At 48.9% G+C, this 23,966-nt stretch overlaps 1 protein-coding gene and 1 pseudogene across 1 annotated transcript in view; both read right to left on the bottom strand.

The window, feature by feature from the left end:
* Positions 1-2,149: 2,149 nt before the first annotated feature.
* The window catches only part of LOC114501796 (histone-lysine N-methyltransferase PRDM9-like), a 30,363-nt gene continuing 8,546 nt past the window's right edge, over positions 2,150-23,966 (bottom strand). The window contains exons 10-12 of the mRNA XM_036030239.1: positions 22,716-23,102; positions 19,969-20,342; positions 2,150-2,258 (exon numbers count right to left, since the gene is read on the bottom strand). Of these exons, the coding sequence (XP_035886132.1) occupies positions 20,290-20,342; positions 22,716-23,102 (440 nt within the window). The 3' untranslated portion in view covers positions 2,150-2,258; positions 19,969-20,289. The remainder of the gene's footprint in view (positions 2,259-19,968; positions 20,343-22,715; positions 23,103-23,966) is intronic.
* On the bottom strand, positions 7,370-21,138 carry LOC114501797 (annotated as a pseudogene).

Raw genomic sequence — 23,966 nt, 5'->3', positions numbered from 1 at the left:
GGCCTCTGCTGGATATGGTCAGGCTGGAGGCAGGAGGGTGGCTGTTGCTGTCAGTGAGTGTGAGTCCAACTGTCACTGCAGAACTTAACTCGTCACCTTGAACCATCGGGCTGTACATGGGCATGCTCTACAGACAGACATGCAGTACTCTGCTCTGGGGATCAGAGGCAGGTTTGGCTCATCCACCCAGTGCCACCCAGAGAGCAGATGAGGAGCCTCTGAGGCACCCACCTAGAAGGACCATCCTCTCCATTAAACAACCAGCTTCTGGGCAAGGGCAAGAGACTCAGGCATCCAGCAGATGTCAGGCTGCAGTCACTTCTTGGAGCCTCCACTTCAAAACAAGGATGGTGATTGCCAGCCACTGCCAGGTGGGCAAGGGGTATGTGTATGTAAACACCCAGCTCCCTGCACAAGGTGGTCTAAGATTCTGTGAACTATGCAAGCAAGGCTCAAATAAAAGTCTCTCTTTCTCACTTAGCTTTGAGAGCCACACAGCGTTTTCATAACACAGATCAGCTTGATTGTGTGAAGGAGGTAGTATATAAGGGCATGTGCATTTGGTGGGTACCTTGGAGGCTGACAGCTATACTAGGAATGTGGCTTTGCTGCTGAAGGGGAGGGAGAGAGAACAGACCTCTCTACTCATCTTGAATCACTAAGCCTTCTGGGAGAACTCCAGGGTCTGTCCTGGTGGGGTGTCATGGTGAGCATCACGTGGCAGTCTGTGGGTTCCCCTTCCCACTGTATTCAATGCCAGCCCCTCTGCCACCATTACACCAGGACTCTGACCCTCTCCCATGGCCCATGCTGAAAGCCACAGAATATTGAGTTTATGGTGTTCTCTCTGGGCTGTGGTGGTGGGGGAGAAACAGGGAAGGGAAACAAAACCCAAGAAATACACCTTCCTTTAAAAAAGCATAAAAGAACATAATAGTGGGTATTTATTATTGAAATCCACATAGTTTATGTAGACACTCTTCTTCACAAGCCTGGCACTGGGAGGACAGAAAGGTCATTGTTCCTGGTCATGGGGGTGGGCGTCCCCCTTTGGTGAACCCACCCCAGCAGGAACAGGGTGGGTCATGCTTAGGTCTGTCCCTCATGCAGGAGAGGGTATGATGGGGTCCTCACTAATTGCCATCTCTGTGTATTGAACTTCAGCTCTGGTTCTAAGAAAAGTGTGACCTCTGGGAGCTGCTAGCACCCTTCCTTATGCTTATGCAGATGCAGATGTTTACCCCGTTCTCACCTTCAGTCTTGCTGGACTCCCACCATTGGGCCCACTGGAATTTTGTCCTCCTGGGCCATTGTGGACATTATCTGGGAAGGGGTGGCCAGGAATGACCAACATTGTGCATGTCCATGATCCCATCAGTCTTGACCTCACAAACAAAAGTTTAAAGACACAGTAGGTACTAATTTCAAGATGGTATCAGTGGTGTATTAAGCCCTGTGGGACCCAGGAACAAGGAGAGTGCATTACGGAAGCTCCTGTGTTGCAGGCTTCATGAATGCCATATGCAGACTGGGTGCACCTGTCACAGGAGAAACTTGGTTCTTCTTGCCAATGCAGTAAAGGATTACAGATCAGCAAGTGTATTAGTGTGCAAACAGGGTTTGTTAGTGATACGTTCTCATGGAAGAGGACAGGTCTTGCTGAGATGGGAGTGAAAGGCAAGAAGTTGGGTGACAAGAGCACCAGATCCTTTGTCCTGAGAACTTATATAGTTGGTGCGATGGGGGCAAAGAACTTACATATTGATTGACAGGTAAAAGTGGTGCCAGCTTCTATGGGGGATGAGACTACTCAAACGTAGGTATGTGTGGGCGTCAGTAGCCCAAATCCTTATCTGGCTTCAGACCCCATTTGGTCATCTTGTCAAATACATATGAGACAGGAGACAGTTAAAGTTAAAACAGTTACCCAAAGTTATCTATGGGCTCTTTCTGGGCCCTAAACACTAGGGACCCTTCATAAAACAGATAGTGGACAGGGGCAGTTAGCCAATTTTGTTTTATGGGTCCTTCCTTGAGTGCTGTGGACCCCCTCCCATCTTCTAGGCCTTGAGATGAATAGTTTGAAAGCCTTTCTTTCCCAGATGGTGGAAATGATACCTAGAACTTCCATGTGTTAGCATGGAGTTTCTTGTGATGCTGCACCATCTAGGCAATAGAATTGGACCAGGCTCAGGACTGCTGAGTTAGTGGGTGAGACCTGTCTTCCTTGTCCTCCCTGCCTTGGCTTACCATCTATCCTCACACACCAGTGCATGCTGTGCACCAGGAAATGCTGACTCTGAAGGGGCAGCAAGGAGAGTGAGAAAGACCAGGTGCTCAGATTGAGACAGGCTCACTCCCGTGTACTAGCATACGTCCCCCCCTGCTGTTCACCTCTGAGGCTTCGGAGGTTGTAGGAAACTAGAAGATCCAAAAGAAGCCAAGGGAGGAGGGTAGGGAGCCTATTAAGAGTAAAAGGCCCCACTTCCCAGGAGTCCAGGGGAATTCCCTTCTCTGGTGAGTCTGTCTCAAATCCCTGTCTCTGGGCAGTTACCAAAGTAGACTGGCTTCAGACTCACCCATTTGTAGGGGTTGAATTTCTGTGGCTGAGAGAGGGATGTGGGCTTCATTTTTGTATGGAGACAAAACTCCAGAAAAGGCCATCAAAAAACCATGAAAGACATTGGTGCTGATATCCCCATATTAATCATGGAACTATTTGTCCATCTCATCTCTTGTCATGAAACTGGAGGGTTTGTTTAACCAGTTACTTCTGTACTTACAATCTTGGGGAAAGTAAGGTTCCATAGACATCTGAGGGCTATTGACATGTGATTTAATGGTAATGATTCATTCACTTCACCTGCAAACAGGGCTTCTCCCCAGAGTGTCCCCGCTGGTGTGTGATGAGGTATGACTTCTGTGTAAAGCCTCACCCACACTCCCTGCAAACATAGGGCTTCTCCCCTAGTGTGTACTCTGATGTCTGATGAGAACTGACTTGTCTGTAAAGCCTTGCCCACACTCCCTGCAAACATAGGGCTTCTCCCCTGAGTGTGCCCTCTGGTGTCTGATGAGACTTGACTTCCATGTAAAGGCTCGCCCACACTCCCTGCAAACATAGGGCTTCTCCCCTGAGTGTGTCCTCTGGTGTTTGACGAGATCTGACTTGTCTGTAAAGCCTCGCCTACACTCTCTGCAGACATACGGCTTCTCCCCTGAGTGTGTCCTCTGGTGTTTGATGAAATGTGACTTCCATGTAAAGCCTCGCTGACACTCCCTGCAAACATAGGGCTTCTCCCCAGAGTGTGTCCTCTGGTGTGTGAGAACTGACTTACAGATAAAGCCTTGCCCACACTCATGCAAACATAGGGCTTCTCCCGAGTGTGTCCTCTGTGTGATGAGATGTGACTTCTGTGTAAAGCCTCGCCTGCACTCCCTGCAAATAGTGCTTCTCCCCTGAGTGTGTCCTATGGTGTATGATGAGATGTGACTTCTGTGTAAAGCCTCGCCCGCACTCCCTGCAAACAAGGGCTTCTCCCCGGAGTGTGTCCTCTGGTGTGTGATGAGAATTGACTTCTGTGTAAAACCTCGCCCGCACTCCTTGCAAACATAGGGCTTCTCTCCAGAGTGTGTCCTCTGGTGTCTGATGAGACCTGTCTGGTCTGTAAAGCCACGCCGGCACTCCATGCAAACATATGGCTTCTCCCCAGAGTGTGTCTCTGGTGTCTGATGAGATGTGACTTCTGTGTAAAGCTTCGCCCACACTCCTGCAAACATAGGGTTTCTCCCCAGAGTGTGTCCTCTGGTGTGTGATGAGACATGACTTGATTGTAAAGCCTCGCCCACAGTCCCTGCAAACATAGGGCTTCTCCCCAGTGTGTGTCCTCTGGTGTTTGATGAGGTATGTCTTCCATGGAAAGCCTCGCCCACACTCCCTGCAAACATAGGGCTTCTCCCCTGAGTGTGTCCTCTGGTGTGTGATGAGATCTGACTTCCGTGTAAAGCCTCGCCTGCACTCCGTGCAAACATAGGGTTTCTCCCCTGAGTGTGTCCTCTGGTGTGCGATGAGATCTGACTTCCGTGTAAAGCCTCGCCTGCACTCCCTGCAAACATAGGGCTTCTCCCCGGAGTGTGTCCTCTGGTGTTTGATGAGATATGTCTTCCATGGAAAGCCTCGCCCGCACTCGCTGCAAACAAAGGGCTTCTCCCCAGTGTGTGTCCTCTGGTGTCTGTTGAGATCTGACTTGTATGTAAAGCCTCGCCCGCACTCCCTGCAAACATAGGGCTTCTCCCCAGAGTGTGTCCTCTGGTGTGTGATGAGAACCGTCTTAAAGGTAAAACCTCGCCCGCACTCCCTACAAACATAGGGCTTCTCCCCTGAGTGTGTCCTCTGGTGTGTGATGAGAACTGACTTCCAGGTAAAGCCTCGCCCACACTCCCTGCAAACATAGGGCTTCTCCCCAGAGTGTGTCCTCTGGTGTGTGATGAGAACTGACTTCCAGATAAAGCCTCGCCCACACTCCCTGCAAACATACGGCTTCTCCCCTGAGTGTGTCCTCTGGTGTGTGGTGAGAACTGACTTACAGATAAAGCCTTGCCCACACTCCCTGCAAACATAGGGTTTCTCCCCTGAGTGTGTCCTCTGGTGTGTGATGAGAACTGACTTCCAGGTAAAACCTCGCCCACACTCCCTGCAAACAAAGGGCTTCTCCCCAGAGTGTGTCCTCTGGTGTGTGATGAGAAGTGACAGCTGTGTAAAGCCTCTCCCGCACTCCCTGCAAACATAGGGCTTCTCCCCAGAGTGTGTCCTCTGGTGTGTGATGAGATGTGACTTCTGTGTAAAGCCTCGCCCACACTCCCTGCAAACATAGGGCTTCTCCCCAGAGTGTGTCCTCTGGTGTCTGATGAGATGTGACTTCCGTGTAAAGCCTCGCCCACACTCCCTGCAAACAAAGGGCTTCTCCCCTGAGTGTGTCTTCTGGTGTGTGATGAGATGTGACCCATCACTGAAGCCTTGCCAACACCCTCCGTGCTGGATTGTTACAATTTTTGACATTCCAGCTTTCACAAATAACTTGCCTGTGTCCTCAGGACTCTCTTTCTGGCCTCTGCATGGCTCTTCCTCCATCATTCTCTTATGCTCGCTGGAGTTCATTTGTTCTTTGGAAGTTTGGAAAAAGGGTGTTGAGAATCTGCTCAGACTGATCCTTTTAAGCAAAGGTTTGGACCTTTCTTTGACTTCCTGACCTTCAGCTTTATCATTCCAGCTGTGTGTACTACTATGTTGCTGCTGCTGATTCTGATCCTCTGGACAGGGCTCCTCTGCTTGGGGGTGTTTTCTTGCAGATGTTCCTGGGAGAATCTGAGGGGGATGACTGAGTTTCACATGTTGGCTGAGGAATTTCTGACTGGAGAAGGCCAGAGAGCAGGAGGGACATGGGTGGATCTCTGTGTTTGGTTCTGCTGAAAGAGAAACGTTTGGTCAGGGCAGATGTTGATGAGAATGCCTGGGCTCTATGATTAGTCTCCTGGTAAGACCTGCCTCATGATTCATTCTTACTGTGGTGACAATGCAAGCTCTGTCTCCCACAAACTGCCACTTGCTGTCTATTTTCCTTTTTATGCAGTGTATCTTCTTCAGAAATCCAGAAAGCCCACATCAAGGGTCTCTTCTAATATTGCCCAGACTAGGGATTCTCAAGAAGCATCAAAGGCCATTTTACTCCCTGTATAGATGGAAACTGTGTTGACCTTTCCCTTTCATAGGTATTGTCTAAGTCATGTAAAAGAGGAAAGCCACAGGCTCCAACTAGGAACTGCTTCTCTACTTTCCAAAACAGTAAAATAAAATGTTCTTTCTGCTCTTGCTTGTGTGGCTCAGTGGATTGAGTACCAGCCTGCTAAGCAAGAAGTCTCAAGTTCAGTTCCCAGTCAGGGCATGTCCCTGGGTGTGGGCCAGGTCACTAATAGGGGGCATGTGAGAGGCAACCACACATGGATGTTTCCTTCTCTTTCTCCCTCTTCCCCTCTAAAAATAAATAAAACCTTAGAAATATCCTTCCTCAAACCTAATACCAAATATTTATGTTTCATTTCATTCAGTGTTAGCCCATTTCAAAAACAATGAGAAGTCCTTTTTCAAAATATTTCTCCAACCACACTTCTTATACACGTGACTCTTGCTCCTCTCTGGCCAATCCACCATGCTTTCTCATTTACAGATGAAGTAATTTCTGAGGGGATTCCCCACTGGAGTTTATTTTGTAAAAATTAACAAAGCATAATCAGAACAGAGAACACACTTTCACTCATGAAAGTCCCCAGTGTCTCAACTCAGGTCATCAGCACTGCATTTCCAGGCTGCTGAGCATCTATCTGATTTCCATTCTTATGTTCAATGCTGAGATGAGACCTGAGTGACCCTCAGCCAGTTCAATGCCCCACTTCTTCTCTTCTCTGCACTAGCTGCTCCCTCTGCCTGGGATCCTCTGCCCCCAGGTATTTCCGTAAATGTTATCTCCTGAGGAGCCCTTCCTGGACCACCTGCCACACTGTACCTCCCCTCACACTGATCCCTAGGCACTTGTCCTGAATTAGTTTTCTCCAAAGCACTAACCTCTGTGTGGTGTTAGGCACATGCAAGCACGTGCGCCTGCGTTTCCCTCCTTTACCCGTCAGCTCCTCAAGAGCAGTGATTCTCATCCTCATGTTAATCTGTACTGCCATGTCCCAGCACCCTGTGTGCCACAGAGTAGGATCTCACCTGACAATTCACTGAAATGGTGAACGAATGTGCCCTGCCTGAATGGTGTGGCTCCGTAGGTTGGGTATTGTCTAAAAACTGAAAGGTTACAAATTCAATTCCCTGTCAGGGCACATGACAGAGTTGTGGGCCAGTTGGGGGTGTGCCAGAGACAACTGATTAATGTGTCCTTTGTACATTGATTCTTTTTTCTCCCTGCTTTCTACTCTCTATAAAATAAATAAAATCTTTTAAAAAAAGATTTATTTTGAGAAAAGGGGGAAGGGAGGGAGGATGAGGGAGAGAAACATCCATCTGTGGTTGCCTGTCACCTTCCCCTTACTGGAGACCTGGTCCGAAACCCAGACATGTGCCGCAAGTGGGAATCAAACTGGCTACCCTTTGGTTCATAGGCCGGCACTCAATCCACTGAGCCACACCAGGCAGGGCAAAATCTTTAAAAAATAATGAATGCCTATAAGGAATGTTTTATTTAGAAGTATGGAGGAAAGTTAAGAAACAGCTATTAAAGTGTCAGAGAAACTGCCTTGGTGAGAGCTGATTAGTGCTAGAAAACTGGTTTTTGCTTTTTTTTGCCTCTTAGCCTTTCAACACTATATGTAGTTGTATATTTTATGTATGAAATATTTTTAAAATAAAAAAATATAAAAATTTTGCCTAAGAGCCAAAGGCATATGAATGAATTGTGAATTTCTGAAGCATCTGACTCGAAACTTTACTGACTTTAGAGTGGATTTTACTCTAGTTAAGAGTTGGATCATGAATATCCGTATGGAGAATTCTCTTTTCTTTCTGTTTTGAAGAACAGTGGTACCCACCTCTTCCAGACGTGAGCTGTCTCTTCCATTTGCTGCCCCACTTGCTGCCCAGCTCCTGGCCATACTCATCCCCAAACCAGACCAGCAGCTCACAGCCCGGTGTGATGACCCGGCGGGTTCGGTAGAAAATCTGCCCATGGTATTGAAAGGCCACCAGGTTCTGCTCTTCATCATCCCGGGCACAGTTCACAAACCTGGGATTAAGGCAGAGGAAGGGAAAGAAAACCACAGTGATGAGTTCCCACTACCTGTTACATCCATGTCTACCTCCTCACTGATTTTAAGGTCCTCAGGCTCTGATGTTGCCCACTGCCTGTAATGCTCCAAGGGAGCCTTTTATTCAGTGTCTGAGTGTCTGTCAGCATGTCATGTGAATTCCTACCTCCAAGTTCTGCTTACAGTGTGAATGCTGCCTAATAGCACTTTCTAAGACCCAGTTCTAGACTTAACCTTCACCCTGATTGGTCATAATATCCATTGATCCCTGGCTTCTCCAAACTCTAAATCAAGTTGTCTCACACCACAGAAGGTGGTGCCTGATCTAGAGCTCTTATTCTAACTTAGCTCACTAATTATTCAGCACTCATCCCACATGTGTTCTCTGAGAGGCCTTTGTCCAACCCCCCTCAATAAATGTAGGGCACAGAAGTGCACAGTGTCAAGATAGCACAATGTAGGGGGGTTGGACAACCCCCTTTATTGAGGGTACCATTCACTTGGCTGCCCAAGGTGACCATAGAAAATTGGAGGTCTTTTTGTCCTAGTTAAAATAAAACAGAACAATAGTAGTTGATTCTTATTCTGTTATCCCTGATAAAAAGAGCCCCTCTCAGGAAAGGGGCCCATGACCATTCCTCTGCAGGACTCAGAGCCCAGGTATAGTTTGAAGTGAGGCTGGGATGATTTGCTGCCTGTACAGGTTTAAGCCATCCTTGGTTTGTGCTACCTTGACACTGTGCACTTCTTGGAAATGATAGTCAAATGCTTGTAAAAGCAATTGTTTTATGTCTGTCTGTGAGAAGTCCTCCATAAGGACATGGGTTATGTGATCTATTTAAGTAATGTATTCCTTCATCTAAACTGGAATATAGTAAGTGCTTAATTAATGCTGATTTGATAAATTAAAGTGTAATCCACTGTCCCTGGTAAATCTAGGCTCCTCAAGGTCTTTTCTGGTGCCCAAGTTGTGTCTAGTAGAGGGCTTTATATTTTGAGGACATATGCAATACTTTTTCCCTAAATGTTCCCTGAAATGAAAGAACACTTTATGGAAAAAAGAGGGAAAAAGGATTAAGGGAGACCACTGAGGGAGGCATGATGAGAGGGAAAGATATATGGGCTTGTGGGGATGAGAGTCCCCTCTGGCACCAACCCAGAGACCTACTGACCTCACCTCATCCAGTTGGCCCAGGATCTGTCCTTTCCATCCACATACTCATAGCAGTTTCTCCCTTTGGTGATCTGAGTTTCAGAAAAGAAGTTAAAGAATTAACTTCTATTTTTTTTTTGGTGGGGAGGTAATAGTTTCGTGGTGAGTTATTGTTTGTGTGGGGAGGTAATAGTCAGAATTCTTTTACTCTACTGTCATCAAAGCTCTTCCAGCCTGCATGGGGATTCAACTGCCACCTGTGACCACATGATATTTTTCTACTTATCATCTACACACCCAAGTCTACCTGTCCAATCAGAGCAGGAGCCCCACAAGGGAGGAGCCAGTCCTTTGTGTCTGCACCACTTTGCTCCCGCTTACCATCTGATCCTTAAACAGGAGCTCTGTGTTCATGCAGAGTCCAGTCAGTACACAGAGCTAAACATATTGTCCCCTCCATGTCTAGCATGTAGGAGGTGAGGTCCCTCCAAGCCTCAGAAGGAATGTGGGAAGCCAGAGGACAGTGGAAGAGGTAAATAGTTCTCACCAGCCAGGAGTATCTGCTCTTGGCTGCTGCTTCATCTTCTGTGATGTGTCCTTCATAAGGGCCAAAGTGCAGACCCGCAGGCAAGTCAGCTGCCTCATTCCACACTCCAAGCCCAGCCTCAGGGATGCCCGATGGCCCAATTCTCAACCCAGGGGGCAGAGTGAGGGCTGAGCGGTGGGGATGCCCCTTGTCCACTGCAGTGTCCTTTACAAATGTAGGGGGTCCATGCACAGCACAGCTGTTGATGAAGAAGTTCTGACACTTCTCACAATCTGGAGGTAAGAGCAACAGAGATTAGGGAAGGTATAGTGCTTGTACCTGGACACAAAGAGCTTCAGAGGGGGTCTGGCACTAACATCATTGAGACTCAATCCTGTACTCCAGGTCACTAGAGGAAGGGCATGATTTGGGGACCCAAGGACTAGATGAACTTATTGTTTCATAACATACTTCTTAGTGAGGGTCACTTACAAAGGTAGTCATCATCCTGGGGCTCGCTGACCTCTTGGTGCACATGGCCCTTTCTTTCTCGTAGGCTGCACATCTTCACGTCCATCTCCTTTCTCCTGAGTTCTGAGTTGGAGAAGGACAGGTGAGCAAGGTTGGTGGTGTGTGGCAGTGTTAGTTCCATTTTGTCAGATAACACGATCTCCCATCAAATTATTACCTGTTCTTTTGCATACTCTGGTATTTTACTCCATTAACTATTGTCCAGAAGACTAAGACTCCACACTAAGCAGAGATGACTGATTCAATGTTAGTTTCTAGATCTTCCCATTACCAGGTTTAACTTGCCAATATTTAATCATTCATAACATATTTATTGAGTGCACTTTATGTGTTAGGCATTGAGTAAAGGCCTGGGCACTCAACACCAATAAAATGTGGTTGCTTTTATCACAGATCAATTTATTGGAAAACTTGCATGTGTCGATTGTTTTAAATTTCATTTAATGGTTTCAAACAATATGTGAGTGATGTTTCCTTATCTTCTCCTTACACATCAGCATTCAGGAGGTCAGAGAATTTATAGGATTTGCCCAAAGCTCCAGTGCTAACTTCAGTCTCAGTTTAGCCCAGCTTAAATCCAGGCCTATTCAAAGTCTGCCCCACATACCTAGGTCATACTTATCAGCCCTTCTATAGGACTCAGAGGAACTTACGTCTCCAAATTATTTTTCTTACCCGATTTTTGACTAGTGTGCTTTCCAAAGGCACATGCTTTTCCAGGAGAGGACACTGGTTTCTGGGCATGCTCTGAGTCACCTGAAGTCATCAAATTTGCTGTTTCTGACAATTCTTTCAAACTACATTCATTGCTTAATGGCATCCTGGATGTTGCCTTCAATATAAGAGTCACACATTAAAAGATAATGTGTATTTAATTTTTTAAGGCTTATGATACATTTTTACATGCATGTCTTTAAAACTTCAACCTTGGAAATACCTAGGGAGTATGAATAGTAGAGGGGATAGGGCCATTGTGCATAATGAATCCAAGATTAGAACTCATGCCTTATGGCTTTTTCAACTGTGTCTATAATATTGAGAGTGAAGATATTGGGAAGAGACTAAAGACATAGATGGCAGAAACATACCTGAACAATAAATAAAATGGTGATAAAATTTGCAATACCTTAGAAAGAATATTTTTATTTAGTTGGTTCCCAAAAATTCTGTTTCAATAAGGCTGTATCAGTAGCTGGCTGTCTTCAGTTTCACAATCTATTACATGCTAATTTTCAATGTTAGAGTGAACATACCATTAATAATGCTGACCAGTGTTCTGTGAATTGTGTAACAGTATGAATGTGAGATTACAGTCCTGATATCAATTTACCCCTCAACTCTCTCCATATTTCAAATCTCACAGAAATTACCCTCAGCGTTCATTGATCATCTTCTAGCTTAATTCGTAATTGTGAAATCATTCATTCAGCAAATATTTGTGGCCCCTCAGGGGCCCTGATCTGGGCCTGTGACCTCTGAGAACACTCAGGCATGGACCAGTCTCTCAAGAGCTCATAATGCAGAGGTGGGGGGGGTGAACAAATGATTCTAAACAGGATGAGAGTGGCCTCATTGGGACTCAAGAGAAAGGTGTTACTTCACCTTATAGGAAATGGCATTTGAAATCAGTTCCAGATGGATGAGTTTCTTTAGAAGAGTGTATAACCTATAGGAAGCCCTTAAGTCATTTTATTATTTATTGTTTCTCAATCATCAAACCTGAAGCTCTTCAGGGGTGGGAGATGCTCTTTGATTAGAGTGGGAGGCTGTGATCCTGGACATTTTACATTCTTCTTCATCTGGGACCATCCACTGTACGAACTGCCTGCACATTGTATGCCTTCCTTAGTCAGAGGGTCTTAATGCATCTCTCATGTCCAATAGCAGAGAAGAACTTTGGTTGAAACATCAGTCAGATGAATGATGTAATGACATATGGATAAGACAATGTAAACTTTAGAAAACTATGAAAGTTTATTTTTCTAATTTTTAAAAAAGATTTTGTTCCCTGGCTGGTGCAGCTCAGTGGATTGAGCACGGGCTGCGAACCAAAGCATCACAGGTTCGATTCCCAGCCAGGGCACATTCCTGGGTTGCAGGCCATGGACCCCAGCAACCGCACATTGATGTTTCTCTCTCTCTCTCTCTCTCCCTCCCTTCCCTCTCTAAAAATAAATAAAATCTTAAAAAAAGTTTTTTAAGATAAAAAATGTTTAAAAAAAGATTTTGTTTATTTTCTTGAGAGATGGGAAGAGAGGGAAAAAGGGAGAGAAACATTGATGTGAGAAACATTAGTCACTTGCCTCTCACACGCACCCCAAACGGGAACCTGGCCCACACCCAGGCATGCGCCCTGACCAGGAATCAAACCCGAGATCTTTTGCTTTGCAGGATGACACCCAGCTGAGTCATGGTAGCGAGAGTAAACTATGAAAGTTTTAATGAGTTTGTAAGTGGTTTAGAGAAGCAACTATGGGAATGGATTGCACTACCACTGATACTGTGATGTAAGACATATAGTCAAACATTTCTACATCTCTGAAAGCTCACTTCCCTCATCATAAATGGTGACAGTTATAGTACATACCTCATCAGATTGTTGCAATGTTTAAGTCAGTTTATTCACATAGAATTCTTAGAGTCTGAAACATTGTGAGAATGAAACAACTGGTAGTTACTACTGTTGCTGTAGTTGGTAACTATTAAGAAGATGATGAGCCCTGGCTGGTGTGGCTCAGTGGACTGCATGCTGGCCCGAAGACTGAAAGGTCACCAGTTCCATACCCAGTCAGGGCACATGCCTGGGGTGTGGACCAGGTCCCCCACTTGGGGGAGTGTGAGAGGCAAGGTATTCATGTTTCTCTCGCACATATTTCTCTCCTTCACTTTCTCACCCTTTTCCCCTCTCTCTAAACAAATCGATAAATAAAATCTTTAGAAAAGGATGATAATGTCGGACAGTGTGTTGAAGAGACCAGGAAAGGAAGACGGTAGTTCCTAGGATACTTTCTGCATTTTCCTACTCTTACCTGCATTCTATCCACGAGGAAAATTTTGTTGTCAACAGGATTTGGGAAATACTCACCTTGTGGTGTTTACTCTGTTCCTTCTGAAGGCCACCCAAGAAGGTTTCACTGAAAGGTGATGAGAAATCAGTGTTTTGATTGGTTAATGTTTCCAAAAGCTGGAGATTCTTATTGGGGACACAGAATTCTGAATGAGAGTAGTCCAAGAACAATCCCAGGATGGCTGGAAAAATGTTTCCGAGGTTCATTAAGGCCTAGGCTTCTATTGGGGCCACCCACTAATTTCATTAGAATGATTAAAAAACACGACAAAGTGTCATCTACATTTTACCCTATGTTCATAAGGCATCTATTACATTTATTAAAAATACATTGTCCCCTGGCTAGCATAGCTAAGTGGATTGAGCCGCGGGCTGGGAACCAAAGTGTCCCTGGTTCGATTCCCAGCAGGGTACATTCTGGGTTGCAGGCCATAATCCCCAGCAACTGCACATTGATGTTTCTCTCTCTATCTCTCTCCCCCCCTTCCCTCCCTAAAAATAAATAAATAAATCTTAAAAAATAAATAAATAAATTGTCTTCTCCTGACAATCTAATGTAATAAAAGTAACTGCACAGAAACTCCATGTCTTCAACATAACCCTTTCTATGTGCCATTTTCTTCATTCAACGGTCTCTTGTCCAGGCTGAGGACACCAGGACCACCTCACCTCCTTTCTCTGGTACTCCCACTCCCCCACACTCCCCCCCCCCCCCCCCCCCCCCCCCCCCCCCCCCCCCCCCCCAACCCCCCCCCCCCAGCACATACTGGCCACCCACGCCCTTCCTTAATCATTATACTCTGGTCAGCACCCACAGTCTGTCGACCTCAGAAAGGTAATCCCAGTCAAGTTGAAGATCACATCTTGACTTCAGCTGTGTGTCAACCCCAGACCCATGTGAAAGTGCACCGACCCCACGCTCCGAACACTCACGATACTGGACAAAATGGCACCACGACCGACATCAGGAAACCCCACGGTGACCAACCCCTCCACCCTGGCCCTCCCCAGCTCCCCTCATCACCAGGGTTAACACTGCTCCCTGCCCGTCTCCATGCGGGCCACACCCGCCTCCCTCTCTTGCGATGACGACTCTTCTGAATTAGTTACTTCTCGCTCACTTTATGTTCTTACACATTTACTGCTTACTAACGTTGTCTATAACATACATGATTATGTTGCACACGTGCAAGTTGACGGGAACAGCCCCTCACTGTGCGACACACTGTTGTGCATCTTGCTTGTTTTCTGCACCAGCAAACCTGTTCCCTGGTTACGTCCTGAGATGCCGCCCGACCCAAACCAGGTCCGAGTCGGGAGGGCAGCGCTGGCTCCTCCCGCCGCTCACCTTGCTGCCTCGGAGCCCGTTCTTCATCCGAGTCCTCACGGTCCTGCTCCCGGAGCTCGGTGGCCCGCCTGCGGCGGTGACACAGGAAAGTCGGTGGCGGGGCCCTGAGACCTGGAAAGAGACAAAACCTGTGTCCCAAGAGAGCAGAGAGCGCGGAGGAGGGACGAGCCCAGGAAGCCCGTGGGGCTGGCTCCGATGGGACGGGAGACCCGCAGCCGTGAGCCCCGCACCGTCAGCGCCAGCCCCGCTCTGACACGAAGGAACAAACTCCCCCCACCGTGTCCACGCGGGAGGGAGCTGCAGGCGCATGGGGCCGCCAGGGTCGGAGCCAGCCCAGCGCCTGCCGGGTCTCCAGGTTCCTCGGGCCCGGCCCGGCCGCCTGCGCTACCCGGGCTGGTGAGCGCGTCCGAGTTCCTCTTCACGTCCCGGTACCGCGCCTTTCTCCGGGTTCGCCTGGCGCCCAGAGAGCGGGATACGGGGTCTTGCGGGAGGAGGGGCTGGATGGGGCCGGGCAGACCCGCCGGAGGGGGCGTCCTCCCCCCCACCCCCCGCCAGACCCAGCGCGGCCTCCGCAGGCTGCGACCCGGGGCTTGGGCGTCTGAGGAGCCCGTGGGGGGTGGGGAGCGGTTGGCTGTGGCGGCGACAGGAAACGCGCTTCTCCCGGGGAAGGGCCCGCAGGCTCCCCGGGGTCCGGAGAAGCCCGCGCGAGGCGCAGGCGCAGTGTCCGGCAGGCAGACCGCCGTCTCCTCGGGCTGAGAGGCCCGGGGTCCCTCAGGACTCGATCTGCGTCTTCCGGGCGGAGGACACTCCGCGTCCCGGGGGGGGGGTCAGGCCGCCGCGGCTGAGGGGGGTTGGGGCGTCTCACGAGGGGCTTCCGGGTCCCCTCCAGCTGAGTCGGTTTCCAGGACGACGGCATTCGGGGTCTCTGCGTTTGGGGAGGTTTGGTCTTTCCGGGCGGGCGGGCTGCAGGAAGGGCGCCCCGAGCCGAGGGGAACTGGGGTTCCAGGCTGTTTGGGGGTCTGAGCGTTGGGGGTCAGGAGACTGGGGGGTCCTCCGGGTTAGCGGACGCGCCCCTCGGTGCTGAAGGGGTTCGGGCCCCTCGGGATGGAGGGCATCTGGGGTCTCCTCGGGCTGGACTCGGAAGGTCTCGGGCTGAGGGTTCCCCAGGGCAGGGCTCCCCGCTTACCGGTCCGCCTCCCGGGGCCCCTGCCGCGCCGCCCACCTCAGCGGAGCGTCCTCTCGGAGTTCCCGGGCTTCCCGCCTTGGGGAGGAGGCTCCACCCTGGATAGTCACGTGGGTACAATCCGCCAATCAGAGCTGCGATCCCAGGACCTGCCCGCCAATGGGCGGTCAGAAGAAGCCGAAAGGGCGGGTCAGAGGGGCAGAGCCCCCTGGGTTCAGGACCCGGCAGCAGAAGACCTCCCCCACCCCCGCGGGGATTGGCTTCCCTGGGTCTCCTGAGCCCCAGTCACGCAGCCTGCAGCTTGGTGGCTCGTTTTCCCGCAGCTGGTGAGGGTCCACCCCGCAGGAACTGGGAGTCCCGAGCCGGGGCCGGACCTTCAGGGTGGACGTGGTCCCTCCTGCCGCCTGACAAAGTGTCTTTGTTCCTCCAGGACTGTGGTCGGGATCCCCAACTCACATCAAGGCCCGTCCGGGCCCCCCCCTCAACCCCCCCTTTCAAACCACTTTCAGCCAGAGCTGCCCAAGCAGTGAGGACGCGGTCAAGACTGCATTGCATTCCGTGGAAACTTAAGTCAGTGAATTTTGAGCACGCAATTCACACACACACAAAATAAGTCCCAGGCGGCTCAAGTATTTAAACACAACAAATAGAATAATAAGTATATGGAAAACACACTGGGAGAATGTCATGTCTCAAGGAAGTGGTGTTACTGATTAATAGGTGTGTTTAAGTAACTCAGGTGTAAACACATTTCAGTAATAGGAAGATGAGATAAAACCAAACAAAACTAATAGATTTAGAAATGCTGGAAAAACCTACAAATATTTTGCATAAAAATAAGATATGAAGTTTGAGGACAGGGATTCACAGAGCAGAGTCAGTTTAGCTGCTACTGCTTTCACGGGATAAAAGTGGGGGAGTGTTTCTGGTCCTTACCTCGTTTTCAGCATGTAAATATAACCTTGATTTCAATGGACCTGAAATGAGCCAAATAACTGTATTACTGTGAAACTGCATAAAGGGAAACCTCACTGAAGTGGAGCTGGGGGTCAGTACGGGTGCTGTCACATAGCATCACCTGGGGTCAATTAGCAGGAAAGATTGTCTGTCACAGGCCCCAACATGAAGATGCACCCTGTGCTCCAGGAGAAACCGACTCCCTAGCAACTCAGCCAGAGAGAAACCATTGTCACCCTGAACTGATGCTTTCCTCTAGTGCACTTTTGTTTGAAATGACCCCTCCCAGCTTCCTCCAGAGAGGGGAGGGCTTCCCAACTGTAACAAGCCCAGCAGTAGTGGCCTCCTATTCAAAAGAAATTGACTCCTACCCCCTTCCCTCCCTGTCTCTGGGACTGGACGAGAGTGACGCTGGAAGTGCAGGGGCCCCTCGCTACCAGGAGGACAAAACGCAGGCCCAGGAAGACAGAGCAGAAAGACAGCTGAAGCTGTGTGCCTGGTGCTGCTGCTGGGCTGCCTGGCAGCTGGGCCTCTGGGCCTGGACTATGTGCCAGAGCCATAGTGCAGTGTGCTCTTGAAGCATCTCACTAACATTTCTGGGCACGTGGCTGAAGGTGTTTCTGCCTCATAGACTTCAGACCACACAGGTAAAACATGCTGCACACACTGCTCAGTAACCTACAACCAATGTTTCTTCTTGGTCAGCCAAGACCCTGAGCAGAGATCTGAGAACTTGGCAGGTGTGGCTGATGTCTGCACAAGCACCAACCACAGGGAGGCTCTCACGCGTCACGGTGGCTGGACTGTCCACAGGGAAGGATGCATGTGCCTATCCCTGATGCCACTGTGATGGGAATTTGTGGTTGGAGCCAGAGCCCCTCTCCTGACCCCAGCCACATCTGGATTGTGTCATGGACTCTGCCTGCTGCCCTTGTCTCCCCATTTGAGTCACTGCCCAGGCCAGAGATGGCTGCCCCTACCCTGGGACAGAGAGTCGGTGGGTGTGTCCCAGTGAGGCCCAGGGGGTTCTCATGAGCCACCTGGCTGAGGACCACAGGCCCAGGCAACACTGGCTCAGCATAGTGACACACAAGCCACCAGTGAACACAGTTCACGGGATGTGTGCTGGCCCTGCTGGATATGGTCAGGCTGGAGATGGGAGGGTGGCTGTTGCTGTCAGTGAGTGTGAGTCCAGCTGTCACTGCAGAACTTAACTCGTCACCTTGGAGGTCATTACCTTGGACCATCAGTCTGCACATGGGCATGTTCTGCAGACACACACACACAGTGCTCCGCCCTGGGGATCAGAGGCAGGTTGGGCCCATCCATCCAGGGCCACCCAGAGAGCAGATGAGGAGTCCCTGAGGCACCCACCTAGAAGAATCAGCCTCTGCATTAAACAACCAGCTTCTGGGTAAGGAAAGAGGCTTGGAATCCATCAGATGTCAGGCTGCAGTCACTTCTTGGAGCCTCCACTTCAAAACAAGGATGGTGGTTGCCAGCCACTGCCAGGTGGACAAGGGGGGTGTATGTGTGGAAACACCCAGCTCCCTCAACAAGGTGGTCTAAGATTCTGTGAACTATGCAAGCAAGGCTGAAACAAAAGTCTCTTTCTGACTTAGCTTTGAGAGCTGCACACCATTTTCATAACACAGATCAGCTCGGTTATGTGGAGGGACTGTACAAGGGCATGTGCATTTGGGGGGTAATTGGAGGCTGGCAGCTACACTAGGAATGTGGTTTGCTGCTGAAGGGGAGGGAGAGGGAAGACCTCTCTACTCATCTTGAATCACTAAGGCTTCTGGGAGAACTCCAGGGTCTTTCCTGGTGTTGAGGATGGTGAGCATCACGTGGCAGTCTGTGGGTTCCCTTCCCACTGTATTCAATGCCCTGCCCCTCTGCCACCATTACACCAGGACTCTGCCCCTCTCCCATGGCCCATGCTGAAAGCCACGGAATATTGAGTTTATGGTGTTCTCTCTGGGCTGTGGTGGGGGGGGGGGGGGGGGGAGAAACAGGGAAGGGAAAAAAAAAAAAACAAAAAATACACCTTCCTTTAAAAAAGCATGAAAGAAATAATAGTGGATATTTATTATTGAAATCCACATAGTTTATGTAGACACTCTTCTTCATAAGCCTGGCACTGGGAGGAAAGAAAGGTCATCATTCCAGGTCATGGGGGTGGGAGTCCCTGTTTGGTGACCCACTCCAGCAGGAACAGGGTGGGTCATGCTTAGGTCTCCCCCATGCAGGAGCAGGTAGGATGGGGTTCTCACTAACTGTTCACCATCTCTGTGTATTGAATTCAGCTGGGGTTCTAAGAAAAGTGTGACCTCTGGGAGCTGTTAGCAACCTTCCCTGTGCTTATGCAGATGCACATGTTTACCCTGTTCTCACCCTGAGTCTCGATGGACTCCCACCCAGTGGGTCCATGGGAATTTTGTGCTCCTGGGCCATTGTGGACATGATCTGGGAGGGGGTGGCCAGGAATGACCAACATTGTGCTTGTCCATTATCCCATCAGGCTTGACCTCACAAAAAAAGTTTAAAGATACAGTAAATACTAGTTTCAAGATGGTGTCAGTGGTGTATTAAGCCCTGTGGGGCCCAGGTACAAGGAGAGTGCATCACAGAAGCTCCTGTGTTGGGGGCTTCATGAATGCCATATGCAGACTGGGTGCACCTGTCACAGGAGAAACTGTTCTTCTTGCCAATGCAGTAAAGGGTTACAGATCAGCAAGTGTATTAGTGTGCAAGCAGCGTTTGTTAGTGATACGTCCTCATGAAAGAGGACAGGTCTTGCTGGGATGGGAGTGAAAGGGAAGAGCTTGGGTGGCAAGAGCACCAGGTCCCTTTGTCCTGAGGACTTATATAGTTTTTGGGATGGGGGCAAAGAATTTACATATTGATTGACAGGTAAAAGTGGTGCCAGCTTCCGTGGGGGATGAGAGTATTCAAATGTAGGTATGTGTGCTGGGTCATTAGACCAAATCCTTATCTGACTTCAGACACCATTTGGTTATCTTGTAAAACAGATACAGGGCAGGAGACAAAGTTAAGGCAGTCATACAAAGATATCTATGAGCTCTTTCTGTAAGCACTAGGGACTCTCTCATAAAACAGATAGTGGCCAGAGGCAAACAATTAGCTAAATTTCTTTTATGGGTCCTTATCCTTGAGTGCTGTGGATCCCCTCACATTTTCTAGGCATTGGGATGAAGTTTGAAAGCCTTTCTTTCCCAGATAGTGGAAATGATACCTAGAATTTCAATGTGTTAGCATTGATGTGTCTTGTGATGCTGGACCATCTGGCAATAGAAGTGGACCAGGCTCAGGACTGCTGAATTAGTGGATGAGACATGTCTTCCTTGTCCTCCCTGCCTTGGCATACCATCTATCCTACCTAACACACCAGTGCAGGAAGGTGCTGTTCTCAGTGTCAGTTCTCAGCAAGGGGTGGGCTCTGAGGATGCCCAGGCTCAGTGAGAGGGTGGTGACCTGGAGGGTCGTTAATCTCCCACCTCAGGCCTCCTTCTCAGGGCAGCTGAGTCTATGTGGGAAAAACAGTGGGGTCTGCTGAAATTCTGAATTTGGCTACAGACCCCTACTCTGTCCTTATCTTCCTTTGTCCAGCACTAAAGACCTGGAAGACAAGGGCACTGAAGGCTGTTCAGCAGGACTTGTGATCTCAGTGATCCTCTTGCCAGATTCTGTCTGTGCACACTCAACATTGAATGTCAAATGGAAAGGCTGGAGTTCCCATTTCCATTGTACAGACAAGGAAGCAGGCAGAGAGAAGTTGAGAATCTTGTCCTAGGTCACACAGCTGGAGGAGACAGAGCTGAGAGTCACACCCACTATGGACTGATGTGGGATCTGTATGCTGTGCACCAGGAAATGCTGACCCTGAAGGGGCAACAAGTGAGGAAGACCAGGTGCTCAGACTAAGTCAAGCTCACATCCATGCACCAGCACACATTCCTCCCTACCATTCACCTGAGGCTCCAGAGGTTGTAGGAAACTAGAAGAGCCAAGAGAATCCAAGAGAGGTGGGTAGGGGGCCTATTAGTAGAAAAGGCCCCAGTTCCCAGGAGTCCGGGGAATTCCCTTCCCTGGTGAGTCTGTCTCAAATACCCTCTCTCTGGGCAGTAACCAAAGTGGACTGACTAAAGACTTATGCATTTGCAGGAGTTGAATTTCTGTGGTTGAGACTATGAGTTCTGGGAATCGAACTGGCAACCTTTTGGTTTGCAGGCCAGCAATCAATCCACTGGGCCACCCCAGCCACTGAGACTATGAGTTCTTTGTGGGTCTTCTGGAACTCTCTGCTTTCAGTGATGGGGGAATGAGGAATGTGGGCTTCATATTTGTATGGAGACAAAACTTGTCAAAAAACCATGAAGGAGATTGGTGCTGACATCTTCATATCACTATGGAACTCTTTGTCCATCTCATCTCTTGTCATGAAACTGGAGGGTTTGTTTAACCAGTTATTTCTGTACTAATTGCAGTCTTGGGGAGAGTAAAGAGCTGCAGACTTCCTATGGCTATTGATATGTGACTTAATGCTAATGACTCACTCAATCCACCTGCAAACATAGGACTTCTCCCCAGAGTGTGTCCTCTGATGTGTGATGAGATTTGACTGCTGTGCAAACCCCCTTCCACATTCCCTGCAAACATAGGGCTTCTCCCCTGAGTGTGTCCTCTGGTGTGTGATGAGACATGACTTCTGTGTAAAGCCCCTCCCACACTCCCTGCAAACATAGGGCTTCTCTCCTGAGTGTGTCCTCTGGTGTGTGATGAGGTTTGACCACTGTGCAAACCCCCTTCCGCATTCCCTGCAAGCATAGGGCTTCTCCCCAGTGTGTGTCCTCTGGTGTATGATGAGACATGACTTCTGTGTAAAGCCCCTCCCACATTCCCTGCAAACATAAGGCTTCTCTCCTGAGTGTGTCCTCTGGTGTGTGATGAGACATGATTTCTGTGCAAAGCCTCTCCCACATCCCCTGCAAACATAGGGCTTCTCCCCTGAGTGTGTCCTCTTGTGTCTGATGAGACATGACTTGCTTGTAAACCCTCGCCCGCACTCCCTGCAAACATAGGGCTTCTCCCCAGAGTGTATCCTCTGGTGTGTGATGAGATCTGACTTGGTTGTAAAGCCTCGCCCACACTCTCTGCAAACATAGGGCTTCTCCCCTGAGTGTGTCCTCTGGTGTCTGATGAGATATGACTTCCGTGCAAAGCCTCTCCCGCACTCCCTGCAAGCATAGGGCTTCTCTCCTGAGTGTGTCCTGTGGTGTGTGATGAGAGTTGACTTGCTTGTAAAGCCTCGTGCACACTCCCTGCAAACATAGGGCTTCTCCCCTGAGTGTGTCCTCTGGTGTTTGATGAGACATGACTTGCTTGTAAAGCCTCGCCCACACTCCCTGCAAACATAGGGCTTCTCACCTGAGTGTGTCCTCTGATGTGTGATGAGAGTTGACTTGTGTGTAAATCCTTGTCCACACTCCCTGCAAACATAGGGCCTCTCTCCAGAGTGTGTCCTGTGGTGTATGATGAGTTGTGACTTCCATGTAAAGCCTCGCCCACACTCCCTGCAAACATAGGGCTTCTCACCTGAGTGTGTCCTCTGATGTGTGATGAGAGTTGACTTGTGTGTAAATCCTCGCCCACACTCCCTGCAAACATAGGGTTTCTTCCTGGAGTGTGTCCTCTGGTGTGTGGTAAGGTGTGACCGCTGTGTAAAGCCTCTCCCGCACTTCCTGCAAACATAGGGTTTCTCCCCTGAGTGTGTCCTCTGGTGTGTGATGAGATATGACTTTCGTGCAAAGCGTCTCCCACACTCCCTGCAAGCATAGGGCTTCTCCCCTGAGTGTGTCCTCTGGTGTGTGATGAGAGTTGACTTCTGTGCAAAGCCTCGCCCACACTCCCTACAAATATAGGGCTTCTCCCCTGAGTGTGTCCTCTGGTGTGTGATGAGAACTGACTTCCAGGTAAAGCCTCGCCCACACTCCCTACAAACATAGGGCTTCTCCCCTGAGTGTGTCTGGTGTCTGAAGAGATGTGACACATCATTGAAGCCTTGCCAACACCCTCCGTGCTGGATTGTTACAATTTTTGACATTCCAGCTTTCAAAAATACCTTGTCGGTGTCCTCTGGACTCTCTTTCTGGCCTCTGCGGGGCTCCTCCTCCATCATTCTCTCATGCTCACTAGAGGTCCTCATTTGTTCTTTGGAAGTTTGGAAAGAGGGTCTTGAGATTCTCCTCTGACTGATCTTTTTAAGCAAAGGTTTGGACCTTTCTTTGACTTCCTGACCTTCAGCTTTATCATTCCAGCTGCATGTACTAGTATGTTGCTGCTGCTGATTCTGATCCTCTGGACAGGGCTCCTCTGCTTGGAGGTGTTTTCTTGCAGATGTTCCCGGGAGAATCTGAGAGGGATGATTGAATTTCACATGCTGGCTGAGGAATTTCTGACTGGAGAAGGCCAGAGAGCAGGAGGGACATGGGTGCACCTCTGGCTTTGGTTCTGCTGAAAGAGAAACGTTTGGTCAGGGCAGATGTTCATGAGAATGCCTGGGCCCCATGATTAGTCTCCTGGTAAGACCTGCCCCATGAATCCTTCTTACTGTGGTGATGACACAAGCTCTGTCTCCCATAAAGTGTCCACTCCCAGTCTATCTTCCTTTTTACTTTTTGCAGTGCATTTTCTTCAGAAATCCGGAAAGCCCATATCAAGGGTCTTTTCTAATAATGCCCAGACTAGGGACTTTCAAGTAGCATGAAAGGCCATTTCACTCCCTGAACTGCAGTGACTTTTCCCCTCTACAGGTATCCTCTAAGTCATGTTAAAAAGTAAACTAGGAATTGCTTCTCTTTTAGTTTTTCAAAACAATAAAATAAAGTGTCTTTCCTGCCCTTGTTCATGTGGCTCAGTGGATTGAGTGCCTGCCTGTGAAGCAAGGACTCACAAGTTCGATTCCCAGTCAGCATGCCTGCCTGGGTTGTGGGCCAGGTCTCTAGTAGAGGGTGCATGAGAGGTAACCACGCATTGATGTTTCCCTCTCTTTCTTCCTCTTCTCCTCTAAAAATAAATAGATAAAATCTTAAAAAAAGTCACTCCTCAAGCCTCACACCAAACATTTATGCTTCATTTCATTGTGTTAATCCATTTCAAATACACTAAGTCCTGTTTCAAAATATTTCTCCAACCACACATCTCACACGCCTGACTCCTGCTCCTCTCTGGCCAATGTGCCATGCTCTCTCACTTGGAGATGAAGTAATCTCTGAAAGGTTTCCCTACTGGAGTTTAGTTTCTAAAAATTAACAAAGCATGATCAGAACAGAGAACACACCACTCTACAGATGACAAATGCACACTTTCACTTTTAGG

Source organism: Phyllostomus discolor, chromosome 7 (assembly GCF_004126475.2).
Source record: "Phyllostomus discolor isolate MPI-MPIP mPhyDis1 chromosome 7, mPhyDis1.pri.v3, whole genome shotgun sequence".
In the NCBI taxonomy this organism is placed as follows: Eukaryota; Metazoa; Chordata; class Mammalia; order Chiroptera; family Phyllostomidae; genus Phyllostomus; species Phyllostomus discolor.
This window is presented reverse-complemented; position numbering and strand designations above follow the sequence as displayed.